Source organism: Mustela nivalis (assembly GCF_964662115.1).
Source record: "Mustela nivalis genome assembly, chromosome: 12".
Lineage (NCBI taxonomy): Eukaryota > Metazoa > Chordata > Mammalia > Carnivora > Mustelidae > Mustela > Mustela nivalis.
The window spans coordinates 92,443,357-92,466,051 of NC_139031.1; the positions used below are offsets into that span (position 1 = coordinate 92,443,357).

Sequence of the window (22,695 nt, forward strand, 5' to 3'; positions counted from 1 at the left end):
TGAGTAACAGGGAGAGAGAAACAGTATCCCGTAAGGCAGAGAAACTGCCTCCAGAATCAGGATTAGGCACTGATTTTCACTTTCTAGAGTCTGGTAATGACAGATTTCACTTGGTTCTAACAGCACTTTAAAATATAGTTGAGGATTTGAAGACAAGCACAAAGTAATAGTTTTAGGAACAAGCATTTGAATCTTCAGACCACAAGGGACAACTTAAAGCCAGTCTCTCTCTCTCTTTTTTTTAAAGCAGTGATCTCTAGACCTAAGCAAAAATCTAGTAGAAAGCAAACCATAACTTTTAAACTTGCACTTAGTAAGTCCAGTAAGTAAGCTCCAAGCAAACCACTTTGTAGGTCAGTATGTTTTTCAGAAAAAAGGATTTTAAACTTTCATATTTGTTCTTAGATTAATGGATCAAAAGAAAGCAATCCAGAGTATTTCTACAGATGCCACAAATAATGTTTTCTTTTTATGGGCAACATTTTAGTAAAAAATATGTCCCTTTCCTTGTAAACGTGTTTTCTCATTTGTCGGAAACGGGGAGCCTGTTTATGCAGAGGTCATAACACCAACTTAGGAGACTTTACTTTGGTGTAAATTTCAGTGTTTCATCACTGTCCTTTCTGTCCACTGCTGTACGGAATCCTATTAGGTCAACTGTAAACCATCCGAATATTTAAAAACCTTTGTTGTGTTTTATGCAGTGGGGAAGATGGTGTTTTCCTATAAATAATTACTTTGTGCTGGATGCTACAGCCATGTTCCTATCCTAAGCTTATACACAGGTATGGAGCTGAAAGGAGTTGTCCTCAGCAAACACAAAACTAATTTGTTGTCATGATTGGTCTTTCTTTTCTATTAAAATTGTTCCTCTCTGAAAGTTAAGAGGTCGAGGAAGACTATATTTAAGGAGGTAAAATATTTGGATAGTGATGAAGGATGAGCCCAGTCATAAGATCACAGTTTGCTTCATGAATTATTTTTGAGAATCTACTGTGTTCCAACTGCAGTCCTAAGCCTGGTGTCCTTTCTCCCCTGGGTCGTATTCTCCTGTGATGAGAGGAGATCATCAGTTAAAAACTAGTGGTTTTTAAAACCACTGGTGATGTCAAAAGCCAGTGGTGAAGGTCTCCAGGCCACTGGGCAGGAACAGGAGAGAAGAGAGAGGAGGCAGAGGAGGGCTTACAGAAGAAGGAACTCAGAGCACAAATGCCAAAGATGACTTAGAAACAAGTGCAGGGAGAGGGGATGCACTTTTGGGGAAGCTGCAGGGCAGGGGAGATGCTGCCCAATAAAGGTGGTTTAGTGGGACTGGGCGGGGCCAGGCAGGGCAAGCCTGGATAGGCGGGGCAAGATGGGGTTGGGCGGGGGGGGGTGGTTAGGGGCGGGGCCAGCTGGGGTCAGGTGGAGTTGAGATTGGCTGGGAGGGGCGAGGCGGGGCCAGGTGAGGTTAGGTTGGGCTGAGGTGGGTCTGGCCGGGTGGGATGGGGTGGGATGGGGTGGGATGGGGTGGGGTGGGGTGAGGTTGGACTGGGCGGGGCAGGGGAGGAGTCGGGCGGCCGTGCAGCCTTCTGGAAGACAGTGCTGGGCAGCTTTTGCCCAGAGATGGCAAGGTCGGAGGAGTGCTGGGGGGGCTTCGTTCCCTTCTCAAGGCGTGTAGGTAACGAGGAAGGTCACGGGGGTGGCAGCTGGTCAATGTGAAGCTGAGGAAACATTATTTGGTGTGTTGGAGGCTCACTGAGGGGATTAGGAAAATTTGAAATCTCTGTCAAATCTGATCTGGGCATAAGGCTGCACTGTGGGAAACACTGAGGTTCCTTTTCGTTTTGGGCTTTTATTGGTGCTTCTGGGTCGTGGAGGTTCAGTAAGACTGAGCATCTCGACCCTCCCCCCCCCCCGCCCCCCGTATTTGATTGCCGGGGCGATTCAGAACCCTGTTCGGGAATCAGAACCCTGTCCGTGTTTGGACATGACACCGGGGTCTTACATTCCTTACGGAAAGCTTCTGTTTTAAGTTGTTTAAAATGAACCTTTGTTCATTCTTTGCGTATTTGTTAATGAACCTGCTGCTTTCCAAAGAGATTAGAGGCCACCCTCTACATGTAAGTAACTGCTCATGCTAGTAGTACATCATTTTTCTTTATGGGGGAAGTGTTCCCTACCATGTCTATTCAGAAGCATTTTGAATAAATGATATAAGTTCTGGAAGTAATAAACCTCCTTTCTTTTGGAAATGCAGTAGTAGTTCAGAGTTTTAATTACTTCAAAGAGGCCACTCCCAATGAGTACAATTTAGACAGATGTAAATGCTCTTTTCCTCTCCATTTTCTCAAGTCAAGGTATCTCTTTCACTCCATGTATGGAATGTAATAGAGTTTGTTTCCACACCTCCCCAGGTTAGAGGAATAGTGTGTCTTACCGCCCGCAGTATCTTCAGCAAGGAAATTAAGTCTTGGGTGTTCCTCAGAAACTATCACCTGACTTCTGATGCTTGTGCCAGTAAAATAAATAAGATAATCGTTGTCTACTTAAAGCACACACAGGATTTACCAAGAAAATGGTTGTTCCGTATAGCTCACATATAGAAAAAAAAAACAAAACAGAGTTCCAACATTAAGAGAATTTTTAAAATAGATTTTAATATATTAATGTGATTAAACCTTTTTGCAGCCTTTAAAATTTGTTTTAAAAAGCCATGCAAAAATGCCAAAGATGACAATGTTGCAGAAGTGAGAAGATGAGGACAAGAATACAGTGTGAGCATTAATATGTAACAATTAATATGTAACAATGGTTTCGCTTTACTATACTAACTCAACAGTAAGCGTTATCTGCGATCACAGATCTAAGAGTCCGGTGCCCCGATCAGCTCAGCTAGGACGCGCTGTCCTGTGATCTCTGCCAACAAGTACTAACATGGCCACCTTATTTCGTCTTCCGATAAAGCAGCAGCGGGAGCGGGAGCGAGGGCCAGGAGCTCACCCACGTGCTTCTGAGGAAGTTTGGAGATCGGGATCCACTCTGTGCTGATTTGAACCCAAACCTGTAAGTATCGGTTGCCTTTCTGAGAGTGTGCCCTCCACCCACAACTCTGCAGACCTCGAGAACCATCTCCCTGCCTGACTGGTCTTTCCCCTTCCAGGTTCATTTTATTTTCTTTTTAAAAGACTGTAATTATATATATTAGAGATGGGGGAGAAGGCACAGAGGGAGAGGGACAAGTAGACTCCATGGTGAGCACAGAACCCATCTGAGGCTCCACCCCGTTACCCTGAGCTCATGACCAGAGCTGAAATCAAGAGTGTTTGGGGTGCCTGGGTGGCTCAGTTGGTTGAATGACCGCCTTCAGCTCAGGCCATGATCTTGGAGTCCTAGGATCGAGCCCTGAATCGGGTTTCCTGATCAGGGAGTCTGCTTCTCCCTTTGACCTTCCCCCTCTCATGCTTTCTCTCTCATCTCTCTCTCTCTCTCAAATAAATAAAATCTTAAAAAAAAAAAAAAAAAGAGTGGGTGGATTAACCCACTGAGCCACTCAGCTCTCCCACCCAGCCCCCTTGCAATGTTAAGTGACATACATTAGTCTAAGGAGTCAGTTAGGCTACATAGTTGTCCCTTCTTTTCTTGGTAAACACAAACACAAGCTTTATATTATAGCTAAAAAATTAATAACTAATAGTATTCAATTTGTCTGATAAAACTCAAAGATAAAAAGCATGAAGTAGTAAGTAAATATGAAATGTGTGGTAATTTACTTTTAGGGAAAACTTGTACTTATGGAAAGACTGTATTTTTTATTTTTAACCAAAGGAACTTAAAATGGTTCACCTGTTGGAGGTGAATTACGTTGAAGATTTTTTTCCTTCTAAGATTTGAAAGTGATAACATCGAGACAACTTTTTAATGAAACTTGTGAAAGCCTGCCTTTCTTCGTAAAGAATTTCCTCTCTCAGTTTGCTTGACTGTTACTTATTGAGCATCTACTGTAAGAGCAGTGCTGTGGGAAGAACCAGGGTTGATGTCCGACCTGGCCCTGCTCCAGGAATGGACAGTTCCGGGAAGAGCACGTGGGGAACATGATAAAACCACAAGGATGTGTTAAGTACCAAAGCGTACGCTTTGGAGTCATAAATATAAAAATCTAGACAATAATGCAATTTTGGCAGTAGGTTTTTCTAATGGGCGAGGACACATCGGTGCATTAGTCAAGTCATCAATCAAGAGGGAATAACTATTAGGGGCTTGGTATGAACGAATTAATGGGAAATTAATTATGTCGCCTCACTGTAGTCTGGTGTTGAAAAACAAAGTAATTCCATTTACTAAGCAGGAGCTTCCATGGCAATACGTTTGTGTCCGTCCCTTTGCTGTGTTCAGGCGGGGGGGCGGGGGGGCGGGGAGCAGTGTGGGATGTAAACAGGCTTGGAGAAACTGACCAGCAGCCCAGGGCCTGCGGAGAACTGGGCTGGCCCTGGCCCTGCCTGTGGAGTGTGGCTGACTGATCAAAGGACTTTTTTTTTTTTTTTAAGATTTTATTTATCTATTTGAGAGCGAGAGAGAGATCACACACAAGTGGGGGTGCTGCAGAGGGAAAGGGAGAAGCAGGCTTCCTGCTGAGCTGGGAGCCTGATGCAGGGTTCCACCCCAGGACCATGAGATCATGACCTCGGTCGAAGGCGGACGCTTAAGGACTGAGCCACCCAGGTGCCCCCAAAGGACATCTCTTTATCAAATTTCTCCAGAGAGGGAAAAAGTAGATTCAGTGCTAAGAACAGCAGAACATATTTAGCATTGCAGTTCCTTTCCTGGCACTCTGGATGGCTCCCCATCCTCACCCCTCCCCAGGCTCCGAACCCCCTCCTTCAGCTGCCCTCCCCACCCCCCTGCAGCTAGCTCACCCTCCTTGGTTTTTCTCTTCAGCCTTTCTTTTCCTTCCAGAATCTGTGTGTTGGTTTTCTCCTTTTTTTTCTGGGGAAATGCACAGGGTCTCTTCTTAACCATTCCTATTTTGTAACCTTTCCTGCCCCTTTGTCTTGGTCACCAGGACAAAAGGCCAGGGGTGGGGGAGGGGAGGCTGCCTCACTCAAGAATGTTATTTTAGGGGCTGAAGGCTTTTCCTTTCTTCCCTTCTAGGTTCTTTAGCAGGTCTAATAATTAAATTGATGTAAGACAAATGAATGGGAGAAAAACGAATTTAATTAGTATGTATGGGAGCTCAAAGAAGTGACCAAAGCAATTGGCTGGACACCTTTTAGACTAAGAGACAATACATTTGTAAAGAACCTACAAAACAAAGAGGTTTGGGCTTGGGGTAGGCAATTGGTAAAGAAGATACAAGGTTTGCTTATACAGGATTCTCCAGAAAAGAAGAGAGGTTACACCTTCCTCAGGGAGACATTTCTCCTGCTTTTAGGACAAAGGGTCTGAGTGTCTGGCCTCCACCAGCAAGAGCTCTTCTGTAAATTTAATCCAAAATAATCAATATATCACGGTTACATATTTTGGGGCAGACAGCCCTGGGCCCCTCACTATGAATAATTAATAATATATTAATAATTTCTGCCCGTGTGACAAAAATAGGCTTGATTTCCTAAGATCCCAGATGGAAGCAAAAGGTTTTCCTTAAGACAAGTAAATTTCCTTCTGTAAGTGAAAGCTAGTCTTGAATTTAGGGATATCTATATTTTCCTTTCCTGGCATACCTGACCAATCATTTGATTATTAAATTAGAGGAATCTTTAAGATACTAAGTGGGATTCTGCTTACGGGTTATTTTTCTGTTGAGCTCCTCTGAGTCTCCTATGTAAGGGTATGATGATGAATGCCTGACTTTTACCTCTTTTTGTACGGAAGGTAATAAAGAGCTCCAAAAATATTAATTGTGGTATAAGCCTGACCTAAAATACAAGTTTTCCCATCATAATACATGATGTGTTATTTAAATTTTAAAATGTGCTTAAAGTTACCAGTTTTTGAAAGGCAACCTGTAGCTTTCAGTATTTAATTTCATTTTACCAGGTTTGTAATTTGGTGACATTTTCCCCTCCGTCTCTGAGACAAAATGGTCCCTTCGCCCACCCGTGCTTGTTGATGCTTTACAGAGAACAAGAGTGGAAGGAAGCAGATTTTTTAATTTTCACTCAACTGTGAAAGCCAGGTGGGGAGAGGTGGAAGGTCATTTCCATGATTCGACGGTCAGTAGCAGTATGAGGAACCGTCTCGTTGTCCTCTGACTCCCAGGGCTCCTGAAGTTGGGTCCGCAGCTAGGAGCAGTCAGTACACATTGCTTCGGGGGAGACTCAGGATGTTGAGGTGAAGCCCTGAGATCCCGAGGAGTGCGCAGATCTGCCCTGGTGGGGCAGGGGCAGAGAGCCCGGATTCAGGCACCGGCTGCCTGAGCCCACGTCTCAGCTCTACCCTGTCTTTGCCGTGTGTCATGGGCAAGTTCCTAACCCCGCTCTGTTTCTGCATCCCGGGCTCCCGGTTCTCTAGAAAGAGTAGCGCTCAGCTCACGTGCTATGGTGGTCTTGTTACTGGACCAAGTACCTGTTCTGAACTCAGGTTCCATGGCTTGCCCCTGGAAACCTGATACTTGAGGGACGAGGGATCGTGGGTGAGGAAAGTCTGCTTCATTCAGGAAGCTGGCCATCTGGGAAGATAAGGTGGGCTATGGTCCCAAAGGCCATCCTCCAGGCCAAGCGGGAGAATTTTAGAGGGGAGGGTGCTGGAAAAGCAGGGGGGAGGGTCTCGTGCCAGAGAAGTGAGTGCTTGGTGCTGAGTCACCTGTCCACAGGACCCTGAACAGACTTGCTGGCATTGGCAGGTTTCTCAAGTGCAGTCAGGGCTGGTCTTCTGGGAAATTCTGGTCCTTCGCTCTCCAGGCCAGTGGTCTGCAGATCTCAAGGCGAGTGAGTGAGGTTTGCTATAGACAGAGGGACTTAGGCCACGAGCAAGGCAGTGTTAGCTTGAAGCCAGCCTTGAGACGGGCTGGGGTGCCTTGCTGCCCCCGTGGGAAAGGCTGTTGTTCCTTTAGGCAAGTTTGTGTCTCAGGGCCCTTTCCTCCTGAGATCAGGCCCTTAGGGCAGCTCCCTCATTCCAAGATTCAAAATGCATACCAGACAGGAATCTCAGCCTTCCCTGCATTCAGGAGACCCGAAACCCAGCATTCCTGAATGCCACATCCCAGACCGGAAGAAGCCAGGTTCTCGTTGACCTGCTTCTGTGGACACAGCAAGGGTCTTCTTGTCGTCGCCTGGAGCTCTGCACCTTGGTGGGAGCACCTGGGAGCAGCACAGCCCAGAGCCAGGAGCTCAGGGCACCAAAGACCCGTCCTACTCACTGTGACCTTGGACGAGCTCTCTCTGAGAGCCTCCATTTCCCCTTCTGAAAAGCGGGGCCAGCGGGACGTTTTGGCAAAAATCCCCGGCAGCGTGTCTGTTGTTCGGGAAATGTTCGTTTCCTCCCTTCTTGACCAAGTTTTGAGGAGAGAGGGATGATTATTACTAAAGCAACTTCTGATTTATGAGCATCAGGAAAAAAGAGACGGAGACTCCAAGGGTGAGAGCACCCGGGGAACTTCGGAATGAAAGGTTTGGAGCCACTCCACGAGGTCCTTTCCTCACCGCTTCTATCCAGCGGCCTTTCTTCATACTGGAAAATTAATCCTTGTTTTTCTTTAAATGCTGATTAAATCGCTGTGTCGCGCCACGAAGCCGAATTAGCAGCTCCTATGCTTATCGCTGGCTGGCGTGGTGCACAGAGCAGAGTGCCTGAGAGCAGGTGTCTGCGCAGGCAGATGAGCCCCCGGCCCCAGCGCACGTCCCTGGGAGCCTTGGCAGCACTTTCCGTACAGCCAACCAAGTGAGCATCATTTAATAGAATGGAAATACTGTCATTGTAATGAAACGTTGTCATCAGATTAGCAGCTCAAGCTGTGAAAACAAATGTAAGAGCTCTGCCTTCTGCAGCAGGAGATAACTATCTCCTGAGCGGCTCTGGGCTGGTGCAACTCACTTTTATGGAAATCAAGGAGCTCTGTTATCGGAAAGATCATCCTGAGTCTCTCCTTTGTTTGCTAGGAGGAATTCTTCATGCTGGCGCGCGGATCCCCTGTCTCAGGCCCGAACGCCCGACTCCTGTGGCTGCCTGGTAGGTTTCTATGGTGTGTTATATCCTTTGTAGGTTTCAAACCTCAAGTCACAAAAATGAGCGTACTCCGTTTACGACGTCTACGACGTCTTCATCACCGTTAACTCAGGGAACTTCTGCGACTCTCTGCTTGACCTGATTAGCTGGTTCTGGGAAAAGTTACAGTACACAGAGTGGACATTTACATGATATGATGTTCTGTGGGCTCTACAGTGACCTGGGATGTTCTGTGGACTCCCCAGTGACCTGGCATGTTCTGTGGGCTCTACAGTGACCCTACTACTCATTTTCTGCTGTTCATGACCATTGACATCTCTGACAGCATTTAGTGAGCAAATTAATCTTCGATTCATGAGAAAGAAGCTAGAATTGCCTTTTGGGGAGACATTTCCCCCAATTTTAAGGCAGGATGACCTCCAGCGTCCTGTCTTATACGTGCTGCAGTGTGGAGAGAGCTACATATTAGAAGCTAAGGTACCACCCGTCTTGTTGGATTACGGCTGTCCTATAAAAACAGATGGGGGTACGGATTCCACTGTTAAAGCGGGGCTCTAAGCTCTCCACTCTGCGCCAGGGTGGGAATTGGAACTTATTTGGAAAGCTGACTGGAACTCATCTCAAAGCAAATCTCAAAAGGTAATTAATAAGAAAGCCTGTTAGCCACACTCACCAAGCTAATGTGCAATCCTCATTTCCAGAAAGGAAAAGCAGTTGAAATGGACCAAGGGTCTGTTAGGAAAACATGGTCCCATGAAGCCCATGTTTCCAGGGATTTTCTGTTTAGTGGAACATGGGATATATTTCTTTTACTAGCTTAGTGACTTGAGGAGGTTTTTTTCTGGATGGATCTGGCCTGTTTTCTTCTCTGACGCAGAGCGTGGCACGTGAGTCAGAGCAGTGGCACAGCCCCGTGGCAGAGGCATGGTTGGTGGCTGACCTGAGAGTTTGCTGAGACTCCACCCATGTCCCCGGGACCTGGCTATCTGGCTGCTCAGCCCTCTTGCGTGCTCCTTTGCAGGGAGAGCCCAGCTACCTCTGGCTTCCGGTTTTCTGGATGCAATGATGGATTCCTCCCTCTCTTGTTTATTCCCTTCTGTTATGAAACCACTAATTTTTCATTCTGTGCCCTTATTCCTGGCCTTGACTTAATCATTCTGTTCAATCAGCACCTTTTCCTATGAGCTGCCTTAGCTCTGTTGTCACTAGACTGGGTGTCCATGGCAAAGGAACAGAGATGTTCCTAAATTCACGCCAACTTGCGTGAACCATAACATTGCAGTATTATGCACGGAGGGAAGAAAGGTTCCTGTGACATAGCCAGACAAGCCTCGGACATGCAGATAAAGAGGAACCAAATGGGTCCCCTTGCTGCAGCCCATCCTGATGCCAGCTCGTGCTGGCGCCGATGGTGGGTTAGAACAGACACAGGATTCCCTGCTGATTACTCGACCAGTGACTCCTTCCTGTCTGTGGACCTGGGTTCCTTGAGACGCACTTTGAGAAATGCTGCTCCACACTTTGGGAGGCAGAGGACTCTGGTCCAGGAGACAGGACATCCGGGTGGAGTTCAGAACCGCCGCACGGAATGGTGCCGCCTTACAGGCTGGCCCAGAGGGGCCGCACACGGTGTGCGGGAGGATAGCCAGGACCCAGCGCTGGGTCTCCACTCTCCAGAGATCATGCTGAGCCCAGTTACTGGAAGGCAAAGTATTTCTCTCCCCTTAAATTCACATGTATCATCCAGAGGCCCCAGTGTGCATGAATACGCCCATTCCCTGGGGTTTTCATTGATTGTGTGAGTCTTTCCGAACCTACAGCAGTGTTCCAGGGCAACCCTGCTTCTGAGGGGGACATGTTGCTTGGTAGACAACGCCACTGCAAGGGCACTGGAATCGAGCTGGCTCTGGAGAACAAGGGGTTGTTTCAGGCTTCACTGTCCCGGGAGAACCCCAAGATATGACTCAAAGCCTACCATCGACAAAGAGCGTGGCTTCCCACAGAATGAGTGAAGGGGGCACTCGCCTCCTGTCTCTGCTGTAATGACTTGTCATAGATAGGGTGCCTTCAAGCAACAAGTCCATCCTATCACTGCCTGGAGTCAGTCGTCCGAAAACTGGTGTACAGGGATGAAATCAGGGAGCTCTGCCTGGAGGCGGTGACAGAGTCTGCTCCTATCCCTTCCAGCATCTGCTGCCTCCTTCCTTCCTGTTCTTTGTCCTCCTCCTCTCTCTCTGCCTCTCCCTCTTCCAAGGGTGCATGTGCCTGCTTTAGGACTTACCCTGACAATCCAGGAGAGTCTCCCCTTTACATGCTTACTTGAATAACGTCTGCAAAGTTTGTCATTGAAGCCCTTACAAGTACTTTCCCAAGTTTCAGACCTGACACCTTCGCAGGCCAGTATTCAGCTTACAGAGGGCATGTTGGGGTGGAACCAAACAGATAAGGTTAGAAACAGAAACTGAGGACATGTTCTAGTGCCCCTGACTTCTTGATTGGAATTTGAATTTTTCTGCAAGGCGGGCACCTGAGTGAACCCGGCTGCTCTAGAGAGATGTGTCCATCTAATCCAGATGGATTAGAAAGGAAGCCGGAGGTAGGGAAACTAGACAGGGTGTTGCGTTCCCCTGGACTGAGGTCACTGACATTGGCAGAAACTGATAATGACTCTCATTCCTTTCCCGTCCGTTTGATCACAAACCTGGAAGCCGTATCTGGAATTATCTATAACCCTTACTTTGCCGTCCTTTTATGGGTGTCCGATCCCTAGAAAGCCTAGGAGCTGGGGGAGGCTGGGTTCACTTACAGCATGCGGATGGGAAAGCTTTAGAAGCTGAAGGGAGTCCTGGTGGTGTAGCTGCCTGAGAGGGTTGTCTTTTCTAGACTGTTCTGGGAAACAAGAGTCTGGATCCTGACGGTGCTGGGGCGAGCCTCTCTGAGCAGCGAGGAGTCCGTGGCTCTGGGCAGGTGTCAGCCCTCCCAGTGAGTGCTGGACCAGAGCCGTTTGGCTTCTACTTATGGGACTTCTGTGAGAGACACTGTCCCTTGAGTTCTCCTGCGTAGTGGCCCTCAACTCAGTGCCTCAATTTCATCAGATGCCAGATTTCCCTGTAGAAATATTGTTCCCTTTTGAGTTCTTGCAAATTCACCCAAACTTGCTTGCAGAGAAGGATGTGAAGTTCCCGGTCAAAACTGCAGGCAAAGGTCACGGTGGGATTCTGGTATAATTCTCAAACGCAGGGGACTCTCAAGGAGCTTAGCAAACCAGAGCACGGAAAAGCCCACAGAGAAGTTATGAGAAAAGGAAAAGGAAGCTGGCGAAAGTCATGTTGAAAGTGATTTCAGAGAGGCTGTGTGTGGGTTATAACAAAGTTTCTATTTTCCCTCTTTGGAAACAATTACAGAAGTGTCCAAACACAAGCGCTGGGGCTCCCTACCTGACCAGCCGCCAGGGGCACATTCTGCTGGACCTGTCAGCCTTCCACCTGGAGGAGTACTTGCTGGTGCCGTCGGAGAGACCCAGGTGGGTCCAGATTGTCCCTGGGTCTTTTCTGTTCTTCAGGTCACTATGGAAAGCCTATTGTTTCAACTGCCAACATTCTTTTTCTTTTCCTTTCCTTTCTTTTCTTTTCTTTTCTTTTCCTTTCCTTTCTTTTCTTTTCCTTTCCTTTTCCTTTCTTTTCTCTTTTCTATTCTCTTTTTTTCTTCTTCCTTTCTTTCTTTCTTCTTTTCCTTTTTTAACGATTTTATCTATTTGAGAGAGAGGGAGAGAGAGAGAACACAAGCAGGGGGAATAAGAGAGGGAGAAACAGGCTCCTGGCTGAGCAGGGAGCCTGATGTGGGACTTGATCCCAAGACCTTGGGGTCACAGTGTGAGCCGAAGGCAGATGCTTCACCAACTCAGCCACCCAGGTACCCCCTCAAATGCCAACATTCTTAAAAACTCAAAAAAGTCAAATGTTTAACGATGCTCATAAAAATTCCAAAGAAATGCTGCCAACCTTAACAAGGTTGCTCACTGCTGGTTTTCGCTCTCCCACTTGGTGGGTAGGGGTGAGGTGGGGGTCCTATCAATGGAGATTCCCTCACCGGAGCCGAGAGGTGGTTTACCTGTTTGGAGGTTAAGGGCAGCTAGCATCCCAGCACAATGAAATGGCCTCCTTTGAGATCTCCCTCTCCGTGCAGCGTCTGACATGTGGACGTGGGGCCGACTGCCATCCTAGGCAGTTTCTGGGAAGGCTCTTGTTTGGTGCTGAATCTCCTTGAGCCTGGTGGGGGTGGGGATCTGGACGAGGAGTGTGGGGATGGGCGCTGCTCATCACTTTCGACTGAGGCCACGTTTGCCACGCCAGCAGATTTCCTGGGACCTCAAGTGCATCCTGTTTCTTCAATTCAGAAGCCTCCCTGGGCCCTTCTGCAGGGCCTGGAACACCCTGTGACTTTTCCTGCATCCTCCTTACCTTCGCTGCCCCAGCAGCGCTCCCTCCCCCGACACCTCCCAGTGTGCTTCCGCTGCCACTCCTGCTGCCCCTCTCTTAGATCTTTTTATTTTTTATTTATTTTTATTTATTTATTTATTTATTTATTTATTTATTTATTTATTAAGATTTATTTATTTGAGAGAGAGAGAGGGAGAGAGAGCCCAAGCTGCACACGGATCCTGATGCAGGGCTCGATCCATTGACCCTGAGATCACAACCTGAGCCGAAGTCAAGAGTCAGAAGCTCAACTGACTGAACCACCCAGATGCCCCCAAGATCACCTCTTGTGTTTTTATACATGTCCCAGGCGAAGGCGCGACTTGTATGTCTGGGGCACAGCATAATATCTGGCACCTAGAAGGTGCCCATTCATTGTCTCTCAAGTGAATTCACCCTGGAATGAATGAATGAATGAATGAATGAGTGAATGAATGAATGCACTGAGCCCAGTGGGAATGTATCCTTATTCCTTTGCCTCAGTTCTGCTCAGGGAAGCGGGACTGTCCACGGAAGGCTGTTCTTCAGTCTTACTCTATCCAGAATTAAGTAGGAGCCTTCCTTTTTAATGCCCCACAGTTTTGGGAGCTCTGCAGGTTCCAGATACTGCAGAGCACAGCCCGTGGGATATGGAGGGAAAAGGTGTTGTCCCCACCCAGGGAAACTCACAGACTTTATCGCGTGAGCGATAAACCAGCAGACAGACCGTGGAAACCTGGGCTGACAGGTGAATTAATGCTTGGGGATGTTGGGTGTTGTGAGAGCCCAAAGAGGAGGAAGTTGACCCCAGCTGAAGTCCTCTGGACACCTCCCTGGAGGGGGTGATTCACAGGACAGAAGCCAGAGAAGGGAAGCAAAACAGTGCAAAGTGGGGTAGCTTGAAAGAGTGATGGATTATGTTAATTATGTAAATTATGCAAATTATGTGAACTATGTAAATTATGATTATGTAAATCAGAATAGTCAATCTGCAGGAGGAGTGACTTTTAATTAAAATAGTTAGCTTGCTGGTGATCACCCCCTCCTGGACATGACGGGCATTTCCTAACCAAGTATCAGCATTGGTGGTTCAGTGGTAGAATTCTCGCCTGCCTAACCAAGTATCAGTCCCCGAAGGACACTTTCCAGTACAGCAAGTCTTAGCCACACTTGCTGAATACACAAGGTCCACCATGGACGTCTGATCCAGGAGCCCCACCAAGCCCGTCTGTACCCTGAGCCCCTGCGCGGTCATATCACCAAAGGTGGATGATTAGGGGGCTACTGTTCTCAGGCCATCCTAACTACTTAGTGGTGATGGAGTGTCCTGTGCTTGGATGTCCTGGCTCAGTGGTTAGAGCACTGACTCCTGGGGCACCTCGGGGGCTCAGTTAAGCGTCTGCCTTTGGCTCAGATCATGATCCCAGAGTCCTGGTATCAAGACTTGCATCAGGCTCCCTACTTAGTGGGGAGCCTGCTTTTCCCTCTCCCTCTGCTTGTCTCTCCCCGCCCCTTGTGTGTGCTCACCCTTTCTCTCTCTCTCTCTGTCAAATAAACAAAATCTTTTAAAAAAGTAAACAAAATAGAAAATAAAGCACTAACACCTGTTCCTGTTATCAGGCTTGGGGGCTGGTCTTTCGGGGTGCAGATCCCTGATCAAGGTCAAGATGCAAATCCAAATACATCGCAACCAGACACTCTGGCGAAGGTAAGAGTTTCCCTCCTTTTCCTTCCTGTGTTAGAGAGTATCTGGGGAAACTTGGCGTGCAGATATACTCACGGGCATGAGGGGAACCGAATCAGACCCTAGCATTTTTCACTATGAAGGCTGGGTGGACTGAGAGCCAGCACAGAGAAGAGGTTTTTACTCAGAATTGCTAGTATGGATCTGGTTTTCAAGCCCTGCTGGGACGATCCCAGTGAATTAGAAATGTTTCCCTCGGTATCGCTGAGAATATGTGGGAGGGCTCTTCAGTTGTGTGGAATGGGAGTGGATCCAAGGAAACATGCCTTGGTCTGATGAGGGAGCAGGTGGCTGGCTGAGGACAAAGCAAGAGCTGGCGCCTTGCACCCCCCCCTTCATCCACTCCCCTCCATAGGTGTAGCATTCCTCAGGCACCCCTGACTGCCATAAAATGATAAATAGTTAACTTGCTGAGATCGCAATCCTGCAAAACAGGAGTCTCCCTTGGTTTGCAAAGGTCCTTGAGATTACAACAAAGAAGTTACCTTATCAATAGCCCAATTTCCAAAGACACAGAACTTAGTTCCTCAAGCCTAATGTCACCCTCCCCTCCATAAAAACCGAAGGAGGTGGAGGTAGAAGGAAAAGTAAATAAAGTTAAATTTCTTCTAAACCTAAATCTCATTAACAAGGATGCTTGATAGCAGGAATGTAACATTCCACCAGACTCTCAATTGTCTTTACTTGATAGCAACTAAGCCTTCAATATCCTGATAGTATTCTTTGCCCCAATAGCCCTTCTGAACACCCCTTTGTCCTCACCTACCCAACTCCTGTGTATATAACCAACCACTCCTAACAACCCCGGGGCGGCAGCCGCATGTCTGCCTGCCCACGGGCCCTGTCCCCGTGCTTTAATAAACCACCATTTTGCACCAATGACGTCTTAAGAATTCTTTCTTTAGTTGTCGGCTCCGAACCTCCTCACCCCACCGAACCTGACTTAGGTTCTGGGACTTCATCAGGTCCACCAATGATAACTCAGAGGTGGTGAGTCACAGCAGAAATTCTCCAAGGAAGGAAGGACACTGTTTTCAGATGGGGAAAGACCAGAGATTCAAAGCTTTCATTGCCAGGGATGGGTGAACTAGTCTGGTGTCAGTGCCTATTGGGAGAGAAATCTAGAAAGGGTAGAGTGTGGTGGTGGGGGTTCCTGCGTGGTGGGGGGGGGGTCCTGCATTGTGGTCAGACTTTCGTGGACCATGGCAAGGGCGAGTGACTGCCGGGGCTCCCCTTGGTGGAACCAAGTATCTTCACAAGTATTTCAGAGTGTAATCCCTGAGCAAGTTTTCATATTCATGATTCACAGTATAATCCCCGATGGTAGTTTTAACCGTCGTATTTCACTAGGTAATCGCGGACAAAGAATGTCCATCACCATGTACCCCTGGTCACAAATCCCTCCTTTAGCTGAGGACTCTTCCTGTCTCTCTTCCTCTGCGGGCAGCACCCAAGAGAAGATTGATTGCTCACGAGGAAAATATCAGGATTCATAGCTTGGGAGAAAAATAATCTAAAATGCCTTCGCTGGCTTCTTGAATGTCTGATACAGCTAGTACTAAAATGTGCCAAATTGGTAGAAGGAATCTGTTCGTTTCTTCTGAGAATATTTTACCTTTTCAATCTATACCAGTCCAAAACAAACTTCAGAGCGTGTAGGTGTACAGACATGTGGGACTGGCAGTCTGGGCTTCCTGGAACCTGCTCCTTTTTCTCTTTCCTTTTTTTTTTTTTTTTTTTTTTTTCTGTCAGAGATTGAGAGAGAGCGCATGCACTAGCAGGGGGAAGTGGCAGGCAGAGGGAGAGGGAGAAGTAGCCTCCCAGCTGAGCAGGGAGTCCCATGTGGGGTCTTGATCCCAGGACTCTGAGATCATGACCCAAGCCAAAGGCAGACGCTTTACTGACAGAGCCCCCCAGATGCCCCATTTCTGCAGTTTCTAATGTCATTTTCCAGACACAGGCCAGCATGTGCATTGTATCAGGATGTCTGGGGAACAATCCCCTTTGTAAGGAGCTAGGGAGTCAGGGTGCCTCAGTGGCTGTGAAGGTGTTGGCTGTCTGAAGGTCCCCAGGAGCTCTTGGTGGCTGATGTCATACTAAATCACTGCATTCCCTTTTCAGGAATTACCACTGGCCTCGGCTTTGGCCTTTAGGGTATGATTGTAAGAGGCTATCTGATTTCCATAGCCTCTTTGTAGAGAAAATGGGAAATTTGCATAGAAACAGACCAGGGTGAATGAAAGTATTATGTTGTAGAATGGCTGTCCTGGGGCCTTTGTTTGTTATTTGTACACATCTGGAGTGTTCAGCTTGTTTAATCCAAACACCTTCCAGAATGTAGGCACTTCAGATAAGGCCTCTGCTCCCTGCCCAGGGTTTGACACACAGTCTTCCATGCTCAGAGGGATTTGAGACGTTTGAACGTCCATGGAGGGATTTTTTCCCCTCCTTGCAGCTACTTAGTTGCTTTTCTAAAACACAGTTACTCGTGCTCTGAGAGGAAAGGTCTGTTTTGAGGTGTCATAATGTGTTCTTGAAAGCAGATTAATGTCCTCCGTCGGTGACCAGATTTTCCTGTGTCCTGACTTCCAGGCTGGCGGGGAAGGCAATCCCACATCTTATTTGCAGAACACAGCCTCGTGTTTTAGAAAATCCTTCTTCAGGGAAGGAAAAGAAGGGAAGGAGGGGGGCAGGGAGCCAGGGGGACGGGGAGGAAGGGAGGAAGGAAAAAAAAGCTCTTCCTTTGGACTCTGCGAAGTCTGAAATGTTAATTTTCAGATCACCCTAAAGTATATATAACTTACCTAAAGAATTTAAAATTCATCCCAAGGAAGGGCCAGTTAACAGAACTGAAACAGAAGGTCAAGAATGCTCCCCCTCTGCGAATTACTCGTTCCCTGGCAAGGTGATTCTGTATGGCAAAGAACCCCAGGCCATCACCAGCATCAACAAGGAACGGTCGGTTGTTGAGCTCACTGGTCCGAGGGGCCCGTGCTCAGCAAGTGTTCCGGCGTCCCTCCCCGGGCTGAGGCCCCTTCACCTGGCGCTGGTCCTGCTCCCTGGGTGTGGTCTCGCTCTACCTTCTCCATGGCCACTGGTTGCTCTCTGTCCCTTGCTTCTTTGTCATCTTCGATGGCCACCTATGAGGGGACATTTGGAAATATGCCTTTTGGGCAACAGGCTGCTTCTTGCCTATAGAGAACTGGATTCAGACCCCTTTTCCCTTGGTGTCCTCTGCTGGCAGGACCCTCCTGACCTTGCTCCCTGGGAGGTCCTGTGGGCTGTTTATCCGCCTGGGGTCCGTGGCTGCACACGGTTCTTGCTGAGACACGCTGCTCCTGCAAAATGGATGCCCTGGTGTTTTGGGACTGTCAGGGTACAATGGGGCGTCTCCCTTAGGTTCCCAGATGACCTTCTGTCCCCCTGAGAGGGTCACTTAGCACCACCCTTGCAGCTTCCAGCTGCCACACCCCTGACTTGGTCTCCATTCTGGCACCATCTCCTGGCATTTTGTCTCCAGACCTGCAGACCCCAGCCAAGGAGTGCATTGGGCACAATTTCTATCTTTGAAGTTACCACAGGTGATGCTTTACCAGATGTTTTGAACTGCATCTCTTCTGTTATCGATATCTATTTTCTTGCCATTCCCCCCTTGCACTTCTAAAGTTTTCTCCCATAATCTCCAGATTTCTCTAAATGTTTCTTTGTCACCCACATGTTGATCTTAAAATCAATGCCATCTGTTTTTTGTGTTAGTGACTGTAATGAGGTTCCTGTGAGTACGGTACCAATGTGTGTATCAGCCACCCGTTGCCACAGCAGTGCTGTGTAAGATGCTGCCCTGGATCCCCATGGCTGCCACAGTACGTCTTTATCAGGTCCGGAGTCCAGGGATCCTCCTGCTGGAGGCTCGGCGGCATGGACCTGGTCACTCATGTCCACGTGTGGGGGGTTGGCTGTGGCCTCCTCAGCATGATGTGGGGGACTCCACTCATCAGAGGCATAGAGGGGCTGCAGGCACAGGGGAGCCGTTTTCAAACCCATCCTGTGCCACATTCTGTTGGCCAGAGAGAGCCACGTGACCGAGCCACACAACTGAGCTCATGTTCAGAGGGGGTGGCATAGGGCTGCACGGAGGGTGTGGAGGACGCGGGGTCATAAATGCAATCAGACACAGGTGTTTCTGAGCCTCCGGAGAGTGGGATGGGGTGTGAGTGAGCTCCCAGCCACGCTGCCACCGACTACAGCAATGACACTTCAGTCTCCATACCCATGTTCCCTGTCGTTCCTCAGTCAAAAAGAACCCCACCCTGCTTTTAAATAAATTAGATTAAAACAAACAAATGAAACACAATGAAAACAGAAAACCCTGACCTAGGGAAAAGGCCACTATAGTCTCTCCTCTTGCCCTCTGGTGAAGCAGTCAGGGAGTCCCGGCGTGGAGCAGAGCCAGGTCCTAGACATCCATGCCAGGAGTTCCAGTGTCTACTGGCAGGGTTTTCCTACTGTATTCACCTGTCCCTTGACTTCAGCAGGATCCCAGCGTTCTCTCGTTTCCAGAAATATGGCAGTACCTGGGTTGAGAGACCAGGCGTGGCAGGATGGGTCTGCATGGGAGGAATCCTTGTTGGACGCACAAGGTGGCCCTGGTCTGTGACATGAGCCCCCAGTTCAGTGCCAACCCCCCCATCACAGAAACTGTGCCTTCCCATGCTTTTCAGAACGAAGTGTGTGAATTCCACACATCTGTAAGTTTGCAAACACACATTTGTGTCTTTAAAGTTTGCGGGCATCTGGGCGGCTCAGTCGGTGGAGTTGGCAGTGCTTGATCGGGGTCACGAGTTGAAGCCCACATTAGGCGTAGAGCTTACTTAAAAAATACAAACATATGGGGCGCCTGGGTAGCTCAGCGGGTTAAGCCACTGCCTTCTGCTCAGGTCATGATCTCAGGGTCCTGGGATCGAATCCCGCATTGGGCTCTCTGCTCAGCAGGGAGCCTGTTTCCCTCTCTCTCTCTGCCTGCCTCTCCATCTACTTGTGATTTCTCTCTGTCAAATAAATAAATAAAATCTTTAAAAGAAAAAAAATACAAACATAAAAAAATAAAAATAAATAAAAAAATTGTTACACAATCTTAGATCTGCTCAGACTCACCCTAGAAGACTGTACGATGTCCTAGGTCCCATGGTTAGTCCTGCCCAAATGGGACACCTTCCTCTTTGGAGTTTAAAAAAAAAAAAAATTCACAAAAATATCTCTGTGACCTTAAACTATTTCAAGAGGAGGGTGAGTAGCTGGCATGACAGAGAAAGGGGTCTGTTTTCTGAATTGCTTAAGGAAGTGAGCTATGGGAGAAAGACTCGGGGAACCTTGTCTGGTAGGGGAGTTGTTTTTTCGAAAGTAATGAGAGATAGTGTGTCCCTCAGCCATTCCCATGAACACACAGCTGCCCCCGGGATCCTGGTGGGAAGACAACAGGTTCTAGTGGCATGAAGTGGAAAAGAATGTAGTTGAGACCCAGGGACTTGAGGTGTGGCCCTCACTTTGCAAACGGTGTGGGCCTGGATAGGTCCTTCTGAGCAGGTTCTGACTTCATGGGGATCAGATCTGCTTCTGCAGAGAGTGGTTTTGGGTCAGAAAAGACAGCGCTAGAGAAGCGAGCTGTCCAGTCAATGGAGTCAAGACCAGAAGTGGACGGTGATGTCCTCAGATCTCTCCATGACAGCTCCCCAGCTTTACACAGTGAGTGTACTTCAAAAAAAAAAAAAAAAAAAAAAAGAAAAGAAAAGAAAAAATAGTTCATTAAAATGTTGATATCTCGAAATACAGATACTGATGGTTCAATTAGTCCCTTTCCCTGCTCCGTATTATCTCGGCTGTAATAGCACTGTCTGTCTCCTGTTCTCTCTCACGTCTTCTGCCTGTCCCACGGACACGCGACTTTATTCTCCACGCTCAGCAAATGCTCAGTTCCATTTATTTTGAGAAATAATGTTCCACATTCAGTTATTAATTTGAAAGTAATCATTTTTTTCTGATCATTTCCTCAGCTTTTAATTTGCAGGTCAAATTTTATTAGCTTACCAACAGGGAAAGAAAAAAAAATGATGGGTTTAGGTTCTTTTTTCTCTGTGAGAATATAATTATAGAGCAACATTCACATTTGTTCTGGGGAAAATTCATCTATTTTTAGCTGGAAATTATATGCTTGAGATAAATATAAAATTAGCGGACAGAGAATTTCACTGCTCTCTGCCAGCCATGCGGGGACACGGTGCTGGGCCCGACATTCAGGTGCTGTTGAACCTAACGGACACGTGTCCTTCGTGTCCAGGAGTTACTGACGAAGACTGAGGAACTAATTTCACGAGAGCCATTATGTCACCTCTCTCTTGTAGGTGTGGTACAATCAGAAGGGCTTCCATTCCCTACCTTCCTACTTGAATCATCTGAACAACCTGATACTGTGGAGACACTTACCGCCCGACCGGGACTGGAGACAATTCGGTAATGTCGTTTTTCATGCATTATCAATTGCTGCTCTCTTTAAAGGTGGAGGAGGTAGAAAAGATCAAGCCTATGAATGTGAAGCGTGGTGGGAAGGTTTTCCTAGGGCAGCCTGTTCCCATATAAATACATGCAAAGTGGTAGGCCCTATGGGCTTCTGTTTGGGATCATTAACTGGTCTTAGCTTCTCGCACTTATGACCAAATCTGCACAATGAGGGGGTAAGAGATGATGGAGAGTCCCCCCTTGGGACTTTAATCTTACAGAACCAAAAATGATTTCTTTTTAGGACGTTTTTATATGGAGTAATCTTGTAGATAGTAGAGATCACCCATCTTGTAGGGAAGGCAAACATCATCGTCTGTTCTGAGCTGGGCCCTCAACTCATCAATTATCTAAGCTGATCGAGGACTCATGGCCTGTGCTTTCCTATACTGAAATAATGACATTATTTGATATTTAGTTGAAGAAGACTTATTTTGAAAAAATTGACACAAGTTCATTTCTGGAATCCAGAGTGAAGCTATTGATTTAAGGGGATGTTATTGTTTCCTGCGGTGGCATACATTGTAATTTATCAAATTCTTCCAGATTCCTTAAAAAAAAATAAAGTCATAAAGTCATCAAGTGTGTAAGCACCAGCAGGCCACACATATCATAATATATTCACAAGATGTACTTGTTGAAGCATCAGTCTTCCTGGGCATAAACGTGGAGCGATTACCCTAATGTTCTTGCTCTACCCTAGCCCTATCTTTTACTTCCATATTTGTTTTCCTTTATCCACCAAGTTTTTTTTTTTTCTAAGATTTTATTTATTTATTTGACAGAGAGAGATCACAAGTAGGCAGAGAGGCAGGCAGAGAGAGAAGGGGAATCAGGCTCCCTGCTGAGCAGAGAGCCCGATGCAGGGCTTGATCCCAGAACCCTGGGATCACGACCTGAGCCAAAGGCAGAGGCATTAACCTACTGAGCCACCCAGGCGCCCCCGTTATCCACCAAGTTTTTAATAAAATAAGATTAAATTATTTTATGACACTTTAATTATGTTGGAACAATAGTAGGTAATATACAAAAGTGAAAATATGCATGCCTAAGAAAAATAGGAAAAACACGGAGGTCCCTCAGATGACAGACAGCAGAGCCCTATCAGTAAGTGCCTTGAGTGTACGGGGGTCTCTAGTAGAGATGTAACACCCGTGGTGTCATTTCATTTTTCACAGCGGTTTTATAAGATGGCCAGTATTAACCTACTTCACTGATTAGAAAACCAAGGTTAAGAGAAATTGCCTACTAGCGATGGCTCTGGGCAGGATAGGCCGTGGGGCCGTGCTGTGGCTCTAGGTCTGGTTGACTGCAGAGCCTTCCTTCTACTGCTGCAGGAAGTGAGGGGTCACTTCTGAAGGGCACAAGCGGAACCGCTTCCTGGGCAGGTGTCGCGAACCACGGATCTTGAAGGATGGGCATAAGTTTGATTGAAAGCTACTGTATTATTAGCACGGGAGAATCATAGTGTCCTTTCAATTTCAGTGACCTTGTCGTAAAGGTGAGTGTAGAGAGACAACTGCGGTTGGTTGAGGCCAAATTCTGCTTGACCTTGTCTAACAGAGTGAGGACTATACACTTTCCTTATAGACAGCCTTTACCTCTATTGGAGAAAGAGAATGTTGTGATCAAAGTGATGTATTAGACTAAATAACCGGGAAGCCGTGGGCTAAAGGGCAGAGGTCGGTGGCAGTCAAGTGACCTGTTGGAAGTTGGTTGCTCACATGTAAGACTAGCATGACTCTGGAGGGAAAAAAATGAAATTATAACATGCAGACAGGTGAGAGAAAAGGTTGAGGC

At 47.3% G+C, this 22,695-nt stretch overlaps 1 protein-coding gene across 2 annotated transcripts in view; it reads left to right on the top strand.

The window, feature by feature from the left end:
• The window catches only part of ABCA13 (ATP binding cassette subfamily A member 13), a 321,989-nt gene that overhangs the window by 202,183 nt on the left and 97,111 nt on the right, over window positions 1-22,695 (top strand). Inside the window, exons 44-48 of one of the 2 annotated variants that reach the window (XM_082692779.1) lie at window positions 2,947-3,045; window positions 8,076-8,145; window positions 11,547-11,665; window positions 14,220-14,307; window positions 20,742-20,850. In XM_082692779.1, the coding sequence (XP_082548905.1) occupies window positions 2,947-3,045; window positions 8,076-8,145; window positions 11,547-11,665; window positions 14,220-14,307; window positions 20,742-20,850 (485 nt within the window). The remainder of the gene's footprint in view (window positions 1-2,946; window positions 3,046-8,075; window positions 8,146-11,546; window positions 11,666-14,219; window positions 14,308-20,741; window positions 20,851-22,695) is intronic. The other variant, XM_082692780.1, reaches the window with a different exon arrangement.